The sequence below is a fragment of the Ranitomeya imitator genome, chromosome 1 (genome assembly GCF_032444005.1).
Source record: "Ranitomeya imitator isolate aRanImi1 chromosome 1, aRanImi1.pri, whole genome shotgun sequence".
In the NCBI taxonomy this organism is placed as follows: Eukaryota; Metazoa; Chordata; class Amphibia; order Anura; family Dendrobatidae; genus Ranitomeya; species Ranitomeya imitator.
In genome coordinates this window covers 1,071,374,885-1,071,398,715 of record NC_091282.1, presented here as the reverse complement: position 1 = coordinate 1,071,398,715, position 23,831 = coordinate 1,071,374,885, and the positions used below count along the sequence as shown (strand labels likewise).

Here is a 23,831-nt window from a genome sequence, read left to right as displayed (position 1 = left end):
CACGCATATTTTTTTCCCATTTGTCATTGATGTGAAATCTGCTTTTTATAGTACATACAGAATAATGGGCCCGATATAATGCTCCATGGAGAATGGGCCTCATATAATGCTTCATACAAAATAATGGGCCCCATACAATGCTCCATACAGAATAATGGATGCCATATATTGTCCCATACAAAATAATGGGCCGCATATAATGCTCCATACAAAATAATGGGCCCAATATAATGCTCCATACAGTATAATGGGCCCCATATAATGCTGCTTACAGAATAATGGGCCTCATATAATGCTCCATACAGAATGGGCCCCATATAATGCTCCATACAGAATAATGGGCCCCATATAATGCTCAATACAGAATAATGGGCCCCATATAATGCTCCATACAGAATAATGGGCCCCATATAATGCTGCTTACAGAATAATGGGCCTCATATAATGCTCCATACAGAATGGGCCCCATATAATGCTCCATACAGAATAATGGGCCCCATATAATGCTCAATACAGAATAAGGGGCCCCATATAATTCTCAATACAGAATAATGGGCCCCATATAATGCTCCATACAGAATGAGCCCCATATAATGATCCATACCTATAAAATAATGGAGAGCTCTGATCTCCTCAGCATCTGTTCGCCCTGCATCGCTCAGTGCAGAGGGTGTGCTATAGTGGCATTATCAAGCCCTCTGCCCTGGGACATTTCAAACAGTTTAAAGCATGATGGGGGCCTGGTATCCCCGACAGTGAGTGGGCCCCCTACTTGCTCAGGGCCCCGGCACTTACCTCTGTGCATCGGGTAGTAAAGCGGGCCCTGATTCTGACAAACCTTACTGGAATGAATTGTAAATTTATACATTTATTTCAGGTAATCATTTGCTAGTATTAGATTTATTGATTAGAAATGTGATTATTTTCAGGTTGTGTCGTCCACCAGCTCACTTGCTCTGGGAATCAACATGCCATGCAAATCTGTGGTTTTCCTACAAGACTCTCTGTATCTAGATGCCCTGAACTACAGACAGGTATTTACTCAATTTGTTTTTGAAAGTGAAACAGTCAGGAGAATTTTACTATTGATACTAATGCCATAGTTGGATAATTTCTAGTGGATCAATACATAGGATACTTACTGTATTTTGTAATAATCTAATATGTCAGATGGGCAAAATCGAGCTTTGAAATATGATGCAAATTAGGGATGTATATTTTCAGGAGGGGTATTGATTATTTATAAAATTATGCAAAGTAGAGATGAGTGAATCTTTTGGCATTCAAAATCACCAGCTATGCCAATATTTTCCCCAAAATTTGATTCAATGCAAATCACAAGTACTACAAAGCCTCCAATTGCCATGTGTATAAATTGCCCTGAAAAGAAAGTAAAGCACAGCAGAATGACTGTCCCTACTGATTAACTGTCTGTATTATGTGATTTAAAAGCCCTCCTGGCTGTGCCTAATGTCGTGAGTCTTCTTTGGCTATTTTTGGAAATTTCCTGAGGCAAATCAAAAATTAGTTTCAATCTGACGTTTTCACCAAATTCCTAAAATTTTGCACAAATTCAATTTGAACCAATTCACTCATCTATAGTGCAAAGTAAATGTACAAATGAGATATGTTCCATAATAAGGCACGGTCATGGAGTTGTCAGCACCAAGCATATGGCTAGTAAGAAAATGCAAAATGGTAAGGAAATAATGTTTGACTGTGTAATACTATAAAGTAGGCCATTCTACAATCATTCAGGCCTTAGTTTGTCTCAGGGTCTTTTAGTAGTTTGATGTTGTCAAATTGATGACCAAGATACCATAAACAACAAGATAATGCTATCGAGATGCTAGTTGTTTTCCAAGAACTTGAGGTTACATAATTCATTTCAAAGTAAGAAATTGTTTGTACCGGTACTGTTCCCTCTTTAGATGGCAGGAAGGGCTGGAAGAAGAGGCCATGACCTTGTTGGAAATGTCTATTTTTTCAATATCCCAATGCCTAAGATGAAAAAGCTCTTGAAGTCCAATGTTCCTCAATTAAAAGGGCAATTTCCTCTAAGTGTTTCCTTCATTCTCAGATTAATGTTACTTGCAGCCAAAGCAGATGACAAAAAAGATGCAAATACCAAGGTAAGTCTATGTTTCAGAGATTTGTCTCTTCAATTGATATACCATTCAAAGTCTTTTTTTAGCATAACTCATTCTCATTATTCTTCAGTTGTCATCTAAAATATATTCTGTTTTTAAACCTGTTATGGACAGTATTATACTGAGGAGAAGCTGAGCAGAAGGATACACAGGTTTGTTGGAAAAGATTCGGTATAACTTGACTCATATGCATATAAATACCTGGGATTTCATTAAATATAATGCAAGTCTCACTGAAACTTTTCCCACATCAATGTTTATCAATCTGGTCAACTCCATTCTGCCTGCAAGTAAAATAATATTGTCAAGATGACTGGTTCCTTAAAAGATTCTTTAAGGTCATTAGTATTATAAATACTTTTCCTCTTACATTTTTTTTTATAAAAGGAAAAGAGAAAAGACAACATAATATAATGCAATACCGTAATACCGATTTAGCAGGTGCTTAGACTACACAAAAAAGAAAAAAATAACCACATACTTTTTGTATTAACCCCTTAATGACCGCCAATGCATCTTTTAACTGACCTGAGATATAAGAGAATAGCCTCCCCATACAGGTGACAATCCAGCAGTTATTGGCTGTCCACTATAGCTGACAACTTGCTGTATCAGCTACGATCAGTGTTTACACCATCCATATCTGTTTAACCCCTTAGATGCTGCTAATAAACCACTCATTGAGAAAACTCACCCAAAAAAATAAATAATATCTACTATATAAAGCTGAATGTGTGTGTGTGTGTGTGTGTGTATGTGTGTGTGTATGTCCGGGATTGGCATCTGCACCGTCGCAGCTACAGCCACAAAATTTTGCACAGTCACACGTCTGGACCCCGAGAGCATCATAGGCTATATTGTGAGGCGAAATTTTAACCCCGCGCGTTCCAATTCACCAAACAATTTTGCCCCTATCTACATAATGGGGAAAAAAGTGAAAGGAAAAGTGTTGGAGGCGTCGCAGCTACAGCGTCAAAATTTTGCACAGTCACACGTCTGGACCCTGAGAGCGTCATAGGCTATGTTGTGAGGTGAAATTTTAACCCCGCAAAAGAGTATATACCATACAGTTGCTAAGGTGGGGCCCCGACATCATACTCACCACACACGGGGATATGAACACACACACAAAATGCGCCACACACTACCACGTGCTTGAACACATATACCACCCTCAGCACACATTTCACCACACATACACCAACCTCGCCACATAAAAGTCGAAACACAAAAGTCGCCGCTCAAAACTCGCCACGCGCAAAACTCGCCACATGCAAAAACTAGGCTCATGCAAAACTCGCCACAAGTGCAAAACTCACCTCATGGAAAACTCGCCACACGCAAAACTTGCACACGCGGAAAAATTGCCACATGCACAAAATTTGCAACACAAGCAAAAGTTGCCTCACACAAAACTTGCACATACTCAAAAGGCACCACACATAAAACTCGCCACGCGCAAAACTCGCCATGCGCAAAACTTGCTGCACACAACTTGCTACACTAACCTGTCACATGCAACTCAACACACAAAAAGTTGCTACACGCATGTTGCCACACAAAACTCATCTCACAAAAGTCGCTACATGCATGTCGCCACACACAACTCAACACACACAACTTGACAAACAAAACTCGCCCTAAAACACACACAGGTCTGGTATTATCCTTCAAAAATAAAAATCTGATTAATAAGCAGACAAACTACAAGAGCAGCAAATGTACCATATAGAAAATACGGCAGCTGTCAGTCACATGACCTGTCTATTATGTGTATGTGTGAGCTAATATATACTGCCAGGGGGAGGGCTTCCTGTTGGCTGGTGATTTATCAGGCTGCCAATTTATCTTACAAATACTGAGGTAAAAATACTGAGCAAATAACGTGTGAATGAGGTCTAATACAGGAGATCACACAGGTATATACTATATACAGGGGAGATGACACACAGATATATACTATATACAGGAGAGATGACACAGGTATATACTATATAGAGGAGGAGATGACATACAGGTACATACTATATACAGGAGGAGACGACATACAGGTATATACTATATACAGGAGGAGATGACACACAGGTATATACTATATACAGGAGCAGATTACCTACAGGTATATACTATATACAGGAGGAGATGACATACAGGTATATGCTATATATAGAAGATGACATACAGGTATATACTATATACAGGAGGAGATGACACACAGATATATGCTATATACAGGGGAGATAACACACAGGTATATACTATATACAGGAGGAGATGACATACAGGTATATACTATATATAGAATATGACATACAGGTATATACTATATATAGGAGGAGATGACATACAGGTATATATTATATATATGAGGAGATGACATACAGGTATATACTATATACAGGGGAGATGACACACAGCAGGTACAGGTCCTTCTCAAAAAATTAGCATATAGTGTTAAATTTCATTATTTACCATAATGTAATGATTACAATTAAACTTTCATATATTATAGATTCATTATCCACCAACTGAAATTTGTCAGGTCTTTTATTGTTTTAATACTGATGATTTTGGCATACAACTCCTGATAACCCAAAAAACCTGTCTCAATAAATTAGCATATTTCACCCATCCAATCAAATAAAAGTGTTTTTTAATAACAAACAAAAAAACCATCAAATAATAATGTTCAGTTATGCACTCAATACTTGGTCGGGAATCCTTTGGCAGAAATGACTGCTTCAATGCGGCTTGGCATGGAGGCAATCAGCCTGTGACACTGCTGAGATGTTATGGAGGCCCAGGATGCTTCAATAGCGGCCTTAAGCTCATCCAGAGTGTTGGGTCTTGCGTCTCTCAACTTTCTCTTCACAATATCCCACAGATTCTCTATGGGGTTCAGGTCAGGAGAGTTGGCAGGCCAATTGAGCACAGTAATACCATGGTCAGTAAACCATTTACCAGTGGTTTTGGCACTGTGAGCAGGTGCCAGGTCGTGCTGAAAAATGAAATCTTCATCTCCATAAAGCATTTCAGCCGATGGAAGCATGAAGTGCTCCAAAATCTCCTGATAGCTAGCTGCATTGACCCTGCCCTTGATGAAACACAGTGGACCAACACCAGCAGCTGACATGGCACCCCACACCATCACTGACTGTGGGTACTTGACACTGGACTTCAGGCATTTTGGCATTTCCTTCTCCCCAGTCTTCCTCCAGACTCTGGCACCTTGATTTCCGAATGACATGCAAAATTTGCTTTCATCAGAAAAAAGTACTTGGGACCACTTAGCAACAGTCCAGTGCTGCTTCTCTGTAGCCCAGGTCAGGCGCCTCTGCCGCTGTTTATGGTTCAAAAGTGGCTTTACCTGGGGAATGCGGCACCTGTAGCCCATTTCCTGCACACGCCTGTGCACGGTGGCTCTGGATGTTTCCACACCAGACTCAGTCCACTGCTTCCTCAGGTTCCCCAAAGTCTGGAATCGGTCCTTCTCCACAATCTTCCTCAGGGTCCTGTCTCCTCTTCTCGTTGTACAGCGTTTTCTGCCACATTGTTTCCTTCCAACAGACTTACCATTGAGGTGCCTTGATACAGCACTCTGGTAACAGCCTATTTGTTGAGAAATTTCTTTCTGGGTCTTACCCTCTTGCTTGAGGGTGTCAATGATGGCCTTCTTGACATCTGTCAGGTCGCTAGTCTTACCCATGATGGGGGTTTTGAGTAATGAACCAGGCAGGGAGTTTATAAAAGCCTCAGGTATCTTTTGCATGTGTTTAGAGTTAATTAGTTGATTCAGAAGATTAGGGTAATAGGTCGTTTAGAGAACCTTTTCTTGATATGCTAATTTATTGAGACAGGTTTTTTGGGTTATCAGGAGTTGTATGCCAAAATCATCAGTTTTAAAACAATAAAAGACCTGACAAATTTCAGTTGGTGGATAATGAATCTATAATATATGAAAGTTTAATTGTAATCATTACATTATGGTAAATAATGAAATTTAACACTATATGCTAATTTTTTGAGAAGGACCTGTATATACTATATACAGGGGAGATGACGTACAGGTATATACAGGAGATGAAATACAGGTGTATACTATATATAAGGGAGATGACAAACATGTATATACTGAGGTGAAAATGAGAGGTGTGAGGTGAAAATGAAAAGGTGTGAGTGCAAAATGAGAGGAGTGAGGGAAAATAGTGGAGTGATCGGAAAATGACAGATGTGAGGTCGAAATGACAAGTGTTAGGGGGGAATGAGAGGAGTGAGGGAGAAAATGAGAGGTGTGAGGGAGAAAATGAGAGATGTGAGGGGGAAAATTAAAGATGTGATTGGGAAAATGAGAGGCGTGATGGGAAAATAAGAAAAGTGAGGTGCTATAACTAACCACAGATATTTACTATGCCCAGGCAACGCCGGGCTCTTCAGCTAGTTCACTATAAAATCTAAGAACCTACTCAAATGTGAATATTAAATCAAAGCATCAGATACTTTAAAATCATTTTATTAAATATGATTATTAAAAACAAGCAGAAACTGACAGCAAATATCACTCATTGAGAAAACTCACCCAAATGAATAAATAATATTCACTATAAAATCTAAGAACCTACTCAAAAGTGAATATTAAATCAAAGCATCAGATACTTTAAAATCATTTTATTAAATATGATTATTAAAAACAAGCAGAAACCGACAGCAAATATCACAGTATCATAGTACAATAAATAATAATAAATACATCAGAAAGGGCACAGATCCCACAGTATATACAAAAGATAACTAACTAAATAAGTAACCTCCAAAAGAATATCCACATAAAGTGCAGATCTTGTAGGCAGAGTCCACCCTCTATCCACCCACTTGTTTTCCAGTGTAGATAGCAATGCTAAGTGGCCCCTAAAGCTACCCAAAGGAATGCACAATGACTTTGCTGAATGAGTTAAAAAACAAACAAAAAAAAGTCAAAACATTGTAGCAAATTTCGGGCAGAAACCATCCCAAAATATAAGCAGAATAAACTTGCATTTACTGTGCACAATTATTCTAGGAACGCTTGTTTTTCAATATTCATGCAGTATAAATGGACTGTCGATTACCCGTCAGACTAGCAGACTATTATCTTTTGGCTTTCTTACAAAATCATCGTTTTCAGTAGAACATGTCCTGTATAAGCAAGAACAATGATAGCCTGAGAGCACAGAACAATCTATTACTGACCATTCTGATTCTAAGTACAATGTAAGTGCTCAAAGCCATCTTAACAGTCTGTTAAACGACCGTCGATCAAGAAACATGTAGGCAATTGCCAATTGTTTACCAGCTGCAATTGGCCAGGGTTAACGGGCCCTTACTCTAGTCAGTCTAAATATGTACCAGATTTATCAAACAGCTTACACTTTCCTAGACTTATCCAATATTCATAAATATGTCCCAATGTGTTTTTCTTATTTCTTAAATATTTTTCTTATTATAAAACTCCCCTTGGTGAGCCATATTGAATATATACTCTCCTATTGTTCGTATATTGTTATAAGTTTTTAAAAACTTACAGTTACTGGAAATGGTGTCGTACAGTCCTCTGCTCACATACCAAGGAGTGATATGGAAAATATTTATAGTCTTAGCAGCATGTTAGCTTGGTTTCTGACCATCAAGTGAGGTGTGACAAAGAGAAGTCACAGGATACCCACCCGACTAGTCATCGTATTCACTGAAGTTACAGGCAGAGGCCAGCTATGCAACACAGCCAGCATCTACTGTGTACGAAGCAGCCAGAGCTACTTTACCAACTTTATACTTTGCTTAAGAACCTGTAACAAAAATGTACATCATGGGTCACTAACCAGTTAAACTATGTTTCTGAACTTAGGTTTTATCAATTTTGATGCATCCTCTTATGTCATTCAAAAAGCCACAAGAAGCACAGATGCTAAAACTGTACTGCATATTCTCACTGCAATTTCTTCTCTGTGAGGTATGTATTATGTACATAGTGCATTACTGCTGTATTTTTATAAAGCCTAATGTGAAGAGATAAGTTAACTAATTGTAGACAACCCAGTGTCTTCAAATGTTGATCTGGTGTGCATATGACTTTGAAGTGATGTTTTTCAACAGAGCGTCTGCAGCTGCTGAAGCAAGGAGTTGGCTGTCAGACATAGCCAGACTTCCTAATGAGAAGGCAGAGATGGAATAATACCGTCTCTGCCTTCCTGATCGCTGTATACACAACACTGAACAAAGCTGTGTGTAAAGTTTAGGAAGTACTAACAGTGCTTACTTCTCTCATCTTAGCAATCGTGTTTTGCCAGTATTTCTGTCTTGGCAGACTCAGATCAGTTATGTAATGCAGACAGGAGGCTGAATGTTAAGTAAATAGGGCAGCACACTGCAGCGCTAGAACATACAAACTTGAAAAACGAAATTTGAACTGCATTACTGCACTAGAAATATGAAAAATGAGAGCTTTTAGCGCATAAAAATGGCCAATTTTATGTGTACCCGGTAGCCCCATTACGGCATCTCTCTTACACCAGGTCCTAAACTTGCCTTACCTCGCTGAGAATAAACGTCTCCATCTGAATGGGTACATGTGAAAACCTCTTACTAGACTAAAATTCTCTCTCTCTGTGGAGGGGTATTGGAGCTGCTGTAATTAAAACACCTGAAGCTAGGAGGCGGAGTGCACGATCAGAAGGCTAGAGAATACATTTCAAAAACCTGACCGGCACATCCAAACATAGACTCAGTGTGAACAGGTGCTGAACCCAGAGTCACCAACTCGTATATAGTTAAGTAAATAAGGCAGCAAACTGCAGCGCTAGAACATACAAACTTGAAAAACGAAATTTGAACTGCATTACTGCACTAGAAATATGAAAAATGAGAGCTTTTAGCGCATAAAAATGGCCAATTTTATGTGTACCCGGTAGCCCCGTTACGGCATCTCTCTTACACCAGGTCCTACGCTTGCCTTACCTCGCTGAGAATAAACGTCTCCATCTGAATGGGTACATGTGAAACCTCTTACTAGACTAAAATTCTCTCTCTCTGTGGAGGGGTATTGGAGCTGCTGTAATTAAAACACCTGAAGCTAGGAGGCGGAGTGCACGATCAGAAGGCTAGAGAATACATTTCAAAAACTTGAGAGCTTTTAGCGCATAACATTTATTCTCAGCGAGGTAAGGCAAGTTTAGGACCTGGTATAAGCTTCAGGTGTTTTAATTACAGCAGGTCCAATACCCCTCCATTTTTCATATTTCTAGTGCAGTAATGCAGTTCAAATTTCGTTTTTCAAGTTTGTATGTTCTAGCGCTGCAGTGTGCTGCCTTATTTACTTAACTATATACGAGTTGGCGACTCTAGGTTCACCACCTGTTCACACTGAGTCTATGTTTGGATGTGCCGGTCAGGTTTTTGAAATGTATTCTCTAGCCTCCTGATCGTGCACTCCGCCTCCTAGCTTCAGGTGTTTTAATTACAGCAGGTCCAATACCCCTCCACAGAGAGAGATAATTTTAGTCTAGTAAGAGGTTTTCACATGTACCCATTCAGATGGAGACGTTTATTCTCAGCGAGGTAAGGCAAGTTTAGGACCTGGTATAAGAGAGATGCCGTAACGGGGCTACCGGGTACACATAAAATTGGCCATTTTTATGCACTAAAAGCTCTCATTTTTCATATTTCTAGTGCAGTGATGCAGTTCAAATTTCGTTTTTCAAGTTTGTTTGTTCTAGCGCTGCAGTGTGCTGCCTTATTTACTTAACTATATACGAGTTGGCGACTCTAGGTTCAGCACATGTTCACACTGAGTCTATGTTTGGATGTGCCGGTCAGGTTTTTGAAATGTATTCTCTAGCCTTCTGATCGTGCACTCCGCCTAGCTTCAGGTGTTTTAATTACAGCAGCTCCAATACCCCTCCACAGAGAGAGAGAATTTTAGTCTAGTAAGAGGTTTTCACATGTACCCATTCAGATGGAGACGTTTATTCTCAGCGAGGTAAGGCAAGTTTAGGACCTAGTATAAGAGAGATGCCCTAACGGGGCTACCGGGTACACATAAAATTGGCCATTTTTATGCGCTAAAAGCTCTCATTTTTCATATTTCTAGTGCAGTGATGCAGTTCAAATTTCGTTTTTCAAGTTTGTATGTTCTAGCGCTGCAGTGTGCTGCCTTATTTACTTAACTATATACGAGTTGGCGACTCTAGGTTCAGCACCTGTTCACACTGAGTCTATGTTTGGATGTGCCGGTCAGGTTTTTGAAATGTAAGGAGGCTTAATGTGTCCTACAACTGTGACTAATATTATTGGGAAACTTGTAATTTAAGAAGATGTATTTAAATGACCAATTGTCTTTTATGACCTTATGGATAACACACTGCGTAAAATACACACAACATATAAAAAATAAGTATATTAAAAAAAGAAGAAAACCACTGCTAGTCAAACTGCTATTTTTAATCCTGCCCCAGATAAAATAAAAAGTAAAATAAAAAATCATGTCCAATATATAAAAATAACTGGAAAGAGCAGAACTATTTAAAAGGTATTTTAGTGCCCAATTAGGACTGTAATTTTTTTTTCAAACAAAATATGAAAAGGACACGTATCTTATTTTTTTCTATACATTTTAAGTTGGTGTATTCTATAAAAATATTTATTGCACAGGCTAAATCACTGTCATATAGATAAATGCAATACATTATAGTGCAAAAAAACATAGGAATCATACATAAGCAGGCATTTTTAAAAATGATAACGTTAATTAGCGTGACTCTCCAGCAAAGGGTTAAAAAGTGACTACACATTCTCACATGGTTTCTTGTACACTCTACCTGGTCATTTTGTTTGCCACCCGCTGTCTCTCATTCAAAGTGGCGTATTTTTCTTCCTGGATGCAAGTTTTTGGTTTAGTGCCATGCTAAGTCATGGGGGGACCAGCGGTAAGCCTAAACCACACCTATACTTTTCCTGTACTGTGGGATAGGAAGTCAAGAAATGTGTAGTTTAGTCTCCCCATGCCACTGCAGTAACTCTCAGAAATAGGAGGCGTGGCACGTGGATCTCAGTACAGGATACACCGGGAAATACATGGAGGGCACAATGTAGGGTGACAATACATGATAAATGTATGTCACTTTTTGATCCCAGGGTGGAGGATCGATTTTAATTATACATCTGAAAACATAAAAAAATTAAAATGGGAACACCTTTAAAAAAGGAACATTGACACCTTTTCTTTCCAAATACGTCACTATTTTTAGTTTTATTTCAACACTTTTAATGGTGCCAATAATTTTAGAATATATTTAAAAAAAAAAAAAGAAAAAAGTTCTTTTAACCCCTTCACGACATATGACGTATATATACGTCATATCTCTTGTCTCCCCCTTGGATGCGAGCTCCGGCTCTGAGCCCGCATCAGCACATGACAGCGGATTTCATTTTTCCCCAATTGTCCAGTATATTATATGGTAAAATCAACGGAGTCTTTCAAAAGCATAACTCGCCCCACAAAAAACAAGCCCCCACACTGCCATATTGACAGAAAATAAAAAAGGTTACCGCTCTGGGAAGAAGGGGAGCGAAAAATGAGAACGAAAAAAATCGAAAATGGCCCAGGGCGAAGGGGTTAAAAAAAATTGCAATGTTGATTGTGATGTAAATAAAAAGCAGATTTCCAAAGATTTTGATAAAAAATGTGATTCCTGTGCATTGTTAGTTTTATATGCCTTTTTTAGCAAATGCAAATAATTCTGCAGTTGGACTAGTAATGCCCTCTGGGGGTATGTTCACATGGGTTGATTTGCTGCAATTTTTCTGGATTGAAAATCTGCACTTTATTACAAAAGCAGTATTGTGAATGAGATTTTACCAAATCTCATCCATATGTTACCTATAAAATCTACAGCGTAAATTGACCCGTGATGTGGATTTTCAGTCCTTGTCAATTTATGCTTCAGATTTTCAAGGCAAAATTCACCTTTACAATGCAAAGTGTGAACTATGTGGCAAACCGGCAGCATTTCTGCAGAAGAAATTCCCAATATATTAGAGGCGTGCTAGTCCCATCTGGAAATACCCAGCTTGGGAAATTGATGATTTTTTTTTATAATCATGCTTTTTTACCTAAAGTTTTTTATTTTTAATCCTTGACGCTGATATCTCCTTCAAACCACATATCCAAGCCCTTTCCACTTCCTGCCGACTTCAACTCAAAAATATTTCACAAATCCGTTCATTCCTTAACCAAGAATCTGCAAAAACCCTAGTCCATGCCCTCATAATCTCTCCCCTTGACTACTGCAACCTCCTGCTCTGTGGCCTCCCCTCTAACAGTCTCGCACCCCTCCAATCTATTCTAAACTCTGTTGCCTGACTAATCCACCTGTCCCCCCGCTATTCCCCGGCCTCTCCCCTCTGTCAGTCCCTGCACTGGCTCCCCATTGCCCAGAGACTCCAGTACAAAACCCTAACCATGACATACAAAGCCATCCACAACCTGTCTCCTCCATACATCTGTGACCTCGTCTCCCGATACTTACCTACACGCAACCTCCGATCCTCACAATCTCCTCTATTCCCCTCTTATCTCCTCTTCCCACAATCGCATACAAGATTTCTCTCGCGCATCACCCCTACTCTGGAACCCTCTACCACAACACATCAGACTCTCGCCTACCATCGAAATGGCGCTATAACAATAAATAATAATAATAATAATTTTTAAAAGACTTGTACTTACAATATTATCTTGTACATTATATTTGTTTCTTGTAGGGATACTTGAATGAAGATTGTGATCCCATTGCATTTACAGGACTTGTTACTCACTTACATTACCATGAACCATCAAATTTTGTGTTTGTCCGCTTTCTAGAAAAAGGCTTGTTTCATCAACTGTGCAAACCAACATCAGAAGGTATTTCTTATATTGTCTAATTGTAAAAAAATTATATGTGTATGTTTTCGTAAGCTAAAAACTAAAAATTAAACATGTAAATGGTTATGAATGTCCTTAATCTTTTGAAGGCATTAGTGGTCTCAGATAAATAAAGCTTATTCACCATATAAAAAGTTATACAACATTCCGAAATACTTTGGCTGGCGCAATTAATGTACCGTATATACTCGAGTATAAGCCGACCCGAGTATAAGCCGACCCCCCTAATTTTGCCACAAAAAACTGGGAAAACTTATTGACTCGAGTATAAGCCTAGGGTGGAAATGCAGCATTTACCGGTGAATTTCAAAAATAAAAATAGATAATTATTTCCCCATAGCTGTGCCATATAGTGCTCTGCACCGTTCATATTTCCCCATAGCTGTGCCCCATATAGTGCTCTGCACCGTTCATTATTGTCCCATATCTGTGCCCCATATATGCTCTGCACCGTTCATTTTGTCCCATAGCTGTGCCCCATATACAATGCTCTGCACCGTTCATTTTGTCCCATAGCTGTGCCCCATACTGTGCTCGGCACCGTTCATTATTGTCCCATATCTGTGCCCCATATATGCTCTGCACCGTTCATTTTGTCCCATAGCTGTGCCCCATATACAATGCTCTGCACCGTTCATTTTGTCCCATAGCTGTGCCCCATACTGTGCTCGGCACCGTTCATTATTGTCCCATATCTGTGCCCCATATATGCTCTGCACCGTTCATTTTGTCCCATAGCTCTGCCCCATATTGTCCTCTGATGCTGCGGCCGCTTCTCCTATCAGTCCCGCTCTCTCCATTTCTCCTCGCCGCTCTCAGTGTCGCGCCGGTTCCCCGCGTCCTCTTCCTGCTGCTCGGGGATTTCGGCGTGGGGTGCGCGCTCCTCTTCCCTCCCGTCCTGTACCTGCTCCACACATGCGCCTTAGGACGCGGGCGTGCACTTCTTCCTCCAGTTAACCATTTCGGACCCTCCCTGCTCCTGTCTCCTCCAATCAGGTACTTCTTTGGGCTATATCAGGCCTCGCCTCCATAATGGAGGTGCCTGATTGTTGTGTGCAGTTTGTACCTTCGCTTGGCCCTGTCTGGTTCAGATCCTTTTCTGCTCCGGCCTGGTCCATTTTCTCAGGCTCATTCTCCTCCTGTCTTCCCTCCGTTTTCCCAGCCTGTCTCCCTTGGTTCGTCCCTTCTGTCCTTTCCAGAGCCGTCCCTCTTGGTGCCAGCTGTTGCGGTATTGTTCCCCTCGGGCCTGCTCCCCAACTATCCCTGTATAGGGGTTGTCATCGCGGGTTCGCTCGTCCCTGGGTGTATCAGTACCATGACCCAGAGGGTCCACTCTCTGTCCGGTTCTTCCGTCCTCACGGTCTCTATTGGACTGCGCTCAGATTTCATCAGAGTGCAGTCAGATTGTCACAGTCATCTGTTCTCACGGTCTCTATAGGACTGCGCTCAGATTTCATCAGAGTGCAGTCAGATTGTCTCAGTCTTCCGTTCTCACGGTCACTATAGGACTGCGCTCAGATTACATCAGAGTGCAGTCAGATCGTCACACATATAGTGCTCTGCACCGCACCGTTCATTTTGCCCCATATCTGTGCCCCATATAGTGCTCTGCACCGTTCATTTTGTCCCATAGCTGCTCCACATAAATCTGTGCCGCCGCTGCTGCTGCTGCAATAAAAAAAAAAAAAAAAACACATACTCACCTCTCTTGCTTGCAGCTCCCAGCGTCCGGTCCCGGCGTCTCTGCACTGACTGATCAGGCAGAGGGCGCCGCGCACACTATATGCGTCATCGCGCCCTCTGACCTGAACAGTCAGAGCGCAGACGCCGGGAAGATGGAGCGACGCCCGGCGGCTGGAACGCGGACAGGTGAATATAAAATACTTACCTAGTCCCAGTGATCCTGACGCTCCCTCTGCCTGTCACAGCTGGTCTTCGGTGCCGCAGCTTCTTTCTCTAATCAGCGGTCACCGGCACCGCTGATTAGAGGAATGAATAGGCGGCTCCGCCCCTATGGGAGGTGGAGCCGCTTATTCATTTTTCTAATGAGCGGTCCCACGTGACCGCTGAAGAGGGGAAGAGCTGCAGCACCGAAGACCGTGGGACGGCAGGGACAGCGCGAGGATCGCTGGGACTAGGTAAGTATACCTCAGCGCCCTCACCCCCTCACCCGCCGACCCTGCCACCCACCTTGACTCGAGTATAAACCGAGAGGGGCACTTTCAGCCCAAAAATTTGGGCTGAAAATCTCGGCTTATACTCGAGTATATACGGTAGTTACTCCTTTTTAGCAGTTTTTTTTCCTCTAAAACAGAAAGGCGTATTTAGAAACCCACGTGTAATCTTTTTTGGGCTTCAAAAAAATTGCAAATTATGGTGCATACAGGGACATGGCCAGCAATAGGAAGAATATTTATTAAAAGGAACGCTTTATCACAAAATTAACTTTTGTTTAATTCAAGGTTTTATGTTACATGTCTTTTTTTATTTTGGCATTTTTTTCATATCATGATCTTTCTTAAAAAAAACAAAATTGGTAATCTTGTGATTTTCACATTGAAGCTTTTTTTTTTTTTTTAACCCTAGGAGTGTTTCATAGAATTTATTAAAATTGAACTGTGAAAATTAAACATTATTGTTTTCCAATGACATTCAGTTTTAGTTCATTTTTTGTATTTCTATAAGGAATATAGGAAAAGCAGAATGAAGAGCACTCCATGGCTTAATATGGAATTTTTCCTGTATTATAATACACTAAACTACTAATAGCAATACATGATCTAAGGTACAGACTTGTTTTACACTTTTAAGGGTTATTCCAAAAATCAAAAAGTATCCAACTGACCACTGGGACCCACCACGATCCTTAGAACGGATCTCATACCAGTGTACGTTAAGAGCTACAATACCAAACACAGCAAAATAAGGCGAGCAGTAAGTAACAAGATTTTTGCATTAATTGTAGCTGATGAAGCATAGTTCAGTGATCTAACACTATAGTAACCATTTAATTGAAATATCTGACTCAGTAGTCAAAAATCAGCATTCCAAATACAGATCTAGTAGTCCACTACACAAAATGCAAAATATCAGACTCTACATAGAATCAAGTTCACCAGATAACTGACACTTTATATAGTAGATACTGGAATAGGATGAAGTATACTACATAAATACAGGAACAGAATCACAAAATCAATTTTACTTTATGCTGGATCAGACCCAAGCATACTACATAGATACGGGAACAAAAAGCAAGCATTCTACATTGAGATGACAACAGTACCAAAGGTGCTTGCATGGGTGTTCGTGATCTCATTATTATGAAACATACGAGCCACCTCCACTGTCATATTTGTCATGCCAGAACTAAAAGACCTTGTTATGAGCCAACTTGTTGCCTCCGATATTTTGCCTCAACATCCACCTCTTGGCTTTTGAATGGATGGATGGACGTCATTTTGTATTCTTCCAACTGTCATGGCACTCACATGATGCAGTTGAAAATTTTCTTGGCTGAAATACTGCTATCGATGAGATGGATGATGCGATTTCTCTTTTCTTATGAAATCTTCTTCATGGATGCCCCTTGATTCAAACCAGTGACCTTTCGCTTGGAAATCAACCTAAGAATACACTAAACTATTATGTGAGAACAGGCTGTATTTTGTATCATACAGGAAGAAAAAGATTTTTCCACCACCAGGAGCAAAGCAGTAACAATGCAGTGACATGACAAGAATCTGCATAACTAATCATATGCCCTCAAGTCAAATTTATGTATGAGATAGCCAAGATCATTGCCTGTAAAATGATGGTACTCTCACGAAGCAATAGTGGATGTTGAGATATGGAGCCTGAAAGTTAAAAGTTCAAAACATTGTTACCCTTTTACTCATCAGTATACTACATAGATTTGGGAAGTAAACCAAGCTTACTACATAGATGTAGGGACAGAATCTAGCTTACTACATATATACAGAAATAAAAACCAAGCTTCCTACATAGATTTGGGAACAAAACCAAGCTTACTGCATAGATGCTGGAACTACAGATAAGTGTATCTTTTGAAAGTCGAATTCGCCCACTTCAACCAAAAAAAATGATTTGCAGCAAATCAATTTGTGCAAACTTCAATACTGAACATCTTATAATTGCTTGGAAATACACTTGGGGAACAGAGAGAGCCTCACTGAGCTTTCACTCCATAGGAGAGAGAGGACACCGCTGAATATAGGAGCTTACATTCTATAGGAGAGAAAGACAACCCGTTAATTATAAGAGCTTACACTCTGCAGGAGAGAAAGAGCCCTGCTGACTATAAGAGCTTACACTTTACAGGAAAAAGAGAGGACCCTACTGATCATAAGAACTTATACAAATATATCCCCTATAGACTTTATTTCCCATCATTTCATTAATTTCATTGGACGCCCAGGGCCACGGACCGGGTCACTGCTGTTGTGACCACTCTTTTAAAAACCGTCGGACCTGGCCCAAGTACCCCACAGCCCTAGCGGGCACTCCACATGCCATACGCCATCAGTGTGCTTGCTAGAAACTCCTGCAACTCCTTTCTTGTTGCTTTAGGCCTCATTGCAGCCTTCCAGACCAATTTTCTTATTTTCATCAATTTTTGAGGGATGTCCAGTCCTAAGTAATGTCACTGTTGTGCCAAATTTCAGTCACTTCTTGAAGACTGTCTTCACGGGATTCAATGTTATCTCTAATGCCATGGAATTTTTTGTACCCTTTTGCTGATAACTTGCAAAAGGGATTCCTTTGCTGTGTTTTAAGCTGTTCATGACCATGGCTTTTGCTGTAAAATAAAATTGAGGAAATGTCAGGAAAATCGCCCTCAAAATGATTTTAGTATGTATCACAATGACCTGTACATTTTATATGTTTGACATTAAAGATGGATTGTTTTTGGTATGATTTCTTTTTACATTGCAAAAGACTGGAAATTGAATAGTGGTGTGTGGATTTTTTATATCCACTGTATGCATACAATTATAGTTGCATATATACATGAGGGATTGGGCTGCTGTCAATTACTGCTGTGCTGCTTGCTTCCTTTTTGGCCCAGAGTCTTGCTTGAAGATCCACTCTAGTGGGCAGTGCTAGGCATTCTGAGTAACGTCAAGTCAACAACTGTGCTGCGTGGCTGCTTCTGCTAAATTGTCAAGCGGCCAGACTGGCACACCCAAGCAGTTCCAGCCTGGGGCCACTAAAGCAGCCAAGTGGCCAGTGACAGCTGTTGTGATACCGTCCTAGAGGACATATGCCTCTCTGCTCGAGATGGCCCCTGTTTGTAATATATCTTATCAGAGAAATTTGCTTCTCCTCCCGAATTGATTTTTCTTCCTTAATGGGTAAAATCTCTAAAATCTATTTTCAGTGAAGATAAATGTTCACGTTACTAAGATAAATGACAGTTTGTGGTTTTAAAATTATATGGAGGGAGAAGTGAGGACCTAGAGGCAGACAGACATTCTGTTTCAAGTTCTACTGAAATACCAGTTCGTTATAGAACTTTATGAACAACAACTGAAATCTCAGTAAAGGTAAAATCTGTATTCACTGAAGGAATATTTTACCCAAAAATAGAGAATTTTGAAAATGAATGATTAATCCTGGTGCAGAAAGAAGCAGATTTTTCAAATAAGATACAATACAAAGTTTCTTGTTTTCATGTGTACTACTGATTTTTTTTAAACACAGTAAATAAATAAAATAGACCATTGATAACTTTCTAATGGAGTTAACAATCCGTTTTGATTAATTTGGGCATTGTAAATGAAAAAAAAAAATATCAAGGCACATGCTAATTCATACCATTGTGTTTATTGTTACATAGATCCTACCAAATTCCCTGACTCAGTAATGGAAAACATTGTACTGATATTGGCAAATCTATTCGGGAGACAATACTTACCACCAAACAGATTTCCAGGGGATGAAGTTTTTTCACAGTCAAAGGTAAAAAAATAAAAAAGTTGCACATGTTTGACCTACAGGATTCAGTGAACTTGACTAGAGGGTAGCATCCCTGTAACTTTACACTTTTGGTTGCCAAAAACCAAAGCATAGCAGCTAGAGATGAGCAAATCAACTCAATGCAAATCAAATTTGAGCGAAATTTTATGAAATTCACAGATCTCAATGAATTAAAACAATTTGCTTTTTGACTTGCGCAAATCGCCCAAAAAAATGCTTAGCAGCTATCAGATCACATGGTTTTGTGCAACCAATCAGAAGGGACTATAACAGCCTATATAAAAGGCAGGGAACGTAGCAGCCATTTTAAACATGATTTCAAATAGTGAGAGGATGTCAGAGCTCACAGCTCAGCAATAAAGATAGTAAGAGAAAGTCCTAAAACATTGGACAAGTACTCCAGACAGTAATGTGTTGTACAACTGCAGCAATAAGGATGATGAGTGTAGTAGTCTAATAATAATATAAATATTCAATTGATAAGGCAAAGGGAGATCATAGAGATAAAGATAAAGATATGGCAGCGATCCTACTACACTTCAATTTCATTATTTCTATTCTCTTAATGCATTAAAAAGAAATAGCAAGGCAGCACAATAATTTTTACAGAAAAATCAAATAAAATAAGTGTCAGTCTGAGACAATGTGCTTGCTTATCACAAGTTGACTGTACAGAGTTTTTCATTTCTTGTGCAAATCATTTTGGGTTTCATTTGGGGTTTTTTAAATGCAAAATGAAAATTCCCCCAAATCCCTACATTTAACCATGCCTATCTATCTCCTAATCTGTATGTCACAAATATTATTTTGCACATCTGTTTTACTAGCTAAACTACACATCAGTACATGGCACACGGACTATTACATCTGCGCGATCGCCCGTCCACATGAGTGGTGTGAGGGTGATCTCCACCAGGTGTCAGCTGATTCTGACAGCTGACACCCGGCACTAAGTGCCAGGAGTGATCACAGACTGTAGAGGTCTGACAGACCCTCTGCCTTTCGATCGGAGACCCTGCGGCGTGACGCAGGGTCCCGATCGTTGCCATGGTGACTAGATGTCATTATGATGCTGCTGCATCTCCATGCTATAGAAGCGATCAGCCTGCAAAAAATTATTGTCCCATAGTGAGACAACGCAAAAAAGTTTAAAAATAGTAGGAAAAAAAGTAAAAAATTCTAATAAATATTTGAATGAAAAAAAAATACACTGCTCAAAAAAATAAAGGGAACCCTAAAATACCACATCCTAGATGTCACTGAATTAAATATTTCAATTGCAAATCTTTATTAATTACATAGTGGAATGTGTTGAGAACAATAAAACATAAAAGTGATCAATGTAAATCAAAATAAATATCCCATGGAGGACTGGATTTGCAATGATATTCAAAATCAAAGTGGAATATCAAATTACAGGCTGATCCAACTTCAGTGGAAAAGTCTCAAGACAAGGAAATGATGTACAGTTGTGCGTGTGTTGCCTCAATGTGCCTGTATGACCTCCCTACAACACCTGGGTATGCTCCTGATGAGGCGGCGGATGGTCTCATTAGGGCCCTCTTCCCAGACCTAGACTAAAGCATCTGCCAACTCCTAGACAGTCTGTGGTGCAATGTGATGTTGGTAGATGGTGCGAGACATGATGTCCCAGATGTGTTCCATCGAATTCAGGTCTGGGGAACGGGCGGGCCAGTCCATAGCTTCAATGCCTTCATCTTGCAGGAACTGCTGACACACTCCAGCCACATGAGGTCTGGTATTGTCCCGCATTAGGAGGAACCCAGGGCCAACTGCACCAGCATATGGTCTAACAAGGGGTCTGAGGATCTCATCTCTGTACCTAATGGCAGTCAGGCTACCTCTGGCAAGCACATGGAGGGCTGTGCATCCCTCCAAAGAAATGGCACCCACACAATTACTGACCCACTGCCAAACCGGTAATGCTAAAGGATGTTGCAGGCAGCAGATCGCTCTCCACAGCATCTCCAGACTCTGTCACGTCTGTCACATGTGCTCAGTGTGAACCTGCTTTCATATGTGAAGAGCACAGGGCACCAGTGGCGAATTTGCCAATCCTGGTGTTCTGTGGCAAATGCAAAGCGTCCTGCACGGTGTTGGGCTGTGAGAACAACCCCATCTGTGGACGTAAGGCACTCAGACCATCCTCATGGAGTCAGTTTCTAACCGTTTGTGCAGACACATGCACATTTGTGGCCTGCTGGAGGTAATTTTGCAGGGCTTTGGCAGTGCTCCTCCTGTTCCTCCTTGCACAAAGGCTGAGGTAGCGGTCCTGCTGCTGGGTTGTTGCCCTCCTACGGCCCCCTCCTCGTCTCCTGGTGTACTGGCCTGTCTCCTGGTAGTGCCTCCAGCCTCTGGACACTACGCTGACAGACACAGCAAATTTTCTTGCCACAGCTCACATTGATGTGCCATCCTGGATGAGCTGCACTACCTGAGTCAGTTGCGTGGGTTGTAGAGTCCGTCTCATGCTACCACAAATGTGAAAGCACAACCAACATTCAAAAGTGACCAAAACATCAGCAAGAAAGCATTGGTACTGAGATGTGGTCTGTGGTCCCCACCTGCAAAACCACTCCTTTATTGAGGGTGTCTTGATGATTGCCAATAATTTCCATCTGTTGTCTATTACATTTGCACAACAGCATGTGAAATTGATTGTCAAACAGTGTTGCTTCTTAAATGGACAGATTGATTTCACAGAAGTTTGATTTACTTGGGAGTTATATTCTGTTAAGTGTTTCCTTTATTTTTTGTGAGCATAAGAAAACGATATAAATGAGGTATCGCTGTAATCGTACTGACCCGATAATAACACTGTCATCAATTTTACCAATAAGAATAGCGTGCACTCTGTCCAATAGACGAGGTGCTGGTGTAACAGACCAGATGGTCACAAATACAAGTCAAAATTTATATTCACCGCACTCTCTTGTGGATTATCATGCAAAAATTATGAACTTATTGTAACAATCTGGGAGCGTAACAGAATACTGAACAAAGCGACATATAAGAAAACGTTTCGGCTCCACCGAAGCCTTTTGTCACAAAATCGCTTATTCAGGTGAAAAGGACATTTAGAGAGACTAGGGATAAGGATCCCAGTGGTGCTGCAAAAAGACTAGCAGAAAGTAATATCCATATGAAATAGCGCAATATTCTGCTGCTGAGGATCTGTCTGAATCGCAGAACCGTAGTTCACTCCACTACAGCAGGGCGCGGGAGCGCCGCTTCAGACTGTGATTCAGACAGATCCTCAGCAGCAGAATATTGCGCTACTACATATTGATATTACTTTCTACTAGTCTTTTTGCAGCACCACTGGGATCCTTATCCCTAGTCTCTCTAAATGTCCTTTTCACCTGAATAAGCGATTTTGTGACAAAGGCTCCAGCGGAGCCCAAATGTTTTCTTATATGTCGCTTTGTTCAGTATTCTGTTACGCTCCCAGATTATGTTACAATAAATTCATAATTTTTGTATGATAATCCACAAGAGAGTGCGGTGAATATAAATTTTGATATCAATTATACCACACACGTAACGGCATAAACCCCCCTCCCCCCAAAAAAAGAAATTCCTGAATTGCTGCTTTTTTTTCATTCTACCTCCCAAAAATGGGAATAGAAAGTGATGTGCTGATGTAAAGTAGACATGTGGGAAATTTTATTTATTATCTATTTTTTGTGACATATCTCTGTGACTCAATGGCATGAAAATTCAGAGTTTGAAAATTGCAAAATTTTCACCAAATTTCTGTTTTTTTTTTTACAAATAGCTGCAAATCATACCTATGAAATTTTACCACTATCATGAAGTACAATATGTCACGAAAAAATAATCTCTGAATCACCGGGATCCGTTGAAGTGTTCCAGAGTTATAACCTCATAAAGTGACAGTAGTCAGAATAGCAAAAATTGGCCCGGTCAAACGTGCAAACCACACTCGGGGGTAAAGGGGTTAAGGATCAGCAGCTTAGGTACTCATGATTAGCCAGGGGTCGGTACACGGTAGTAGCAGTATGATCTTGGAATGAAGCAGCAGGTGAATGGAGGCTTGAGTAAAGGCTGTGAGCTCAAAAATCTTGCAAGGAAGGAAGTGCAATCCCATGTTTAAGTAGGGTATTCAATCAGGTTAGAGACAATCAGAAACAACACAGGTATTAGTATCTGGATTAGCAAGTAACTGTCCAGCAAGCTGAAAAGCTCAGAGGGAAGAGCTGCAGCCTGGTGCACAAGAGCTGCTGGGTTCAAGTCCTGACACAAGGATGAGCTAGCTAGTCATGATATACCCACCTCACTGGATGACCTGGTGTCTCTTGCAACTTTGGTTGACATCAGGTTTCAGGAGAATTCAAAAGAGGTGACCAGCGAGAGAAGACTGGATCCTACTTTCAAAGGCTAATCATGCAGCAAGCCTCAGTTCTGGCAACATCTTCAGAGTCCATGCAGGTTAACCACCAGGTAAAGATGACCAAGCATCGTCAGGAGGCCTATCGTGTCGAGGGAAGAGGTGCTTCTATTGTTCAGTCTTTTGCATGTAATCTGCTTCTGTCCAAAGGGAATAATTAACAATATATCCCAAACTACCGGATGAGAGGGATAAAGAGGCATATACAAGAAAGCTTAAAAGTTTTAAATTTTAAATTTGCTATTAAAGTAACAAGAATTTAAACAAATGAAGCATCCACCTCCAGAAAGAACTG

General features: G+C 40.4%; 1 protein-coding gene across 1 annotated transcript in view; it reads left to right on the top strand.

Annotated features, from left to right (window-relative positions):
• LOC138656877 (probable ATP-dependent RNA helicase DDX60) overlaps positions 1-23,831 on the top strand; it is a 375,810-nt gene that overhangs the window by 316,156 nt on the left and 35,823 nt on the right. Inside the window, exons 31-35 of the mRNA XM_069744200.1 lie at positions 930-1,034; positions 1,932-2,132; positions 8,029-8,133; positions 12,942-13,083; positions 18,965-19,086. Of these exons, the coding sequence (XP_069600301.1) occupies positions 930-1,034; positions 1,932-2,132; positions 8,029-8,133; positions 12,942-13,083; positions 18,965-19,086 (675 nt within the window). The remainder of the gene's footprint in view (positions 1-929; positions 1,035-1,931; positions 2,133-8,028; positions 8,134-12,941; positions 13,084-18,964; positions 19,087-23,831) is intronic.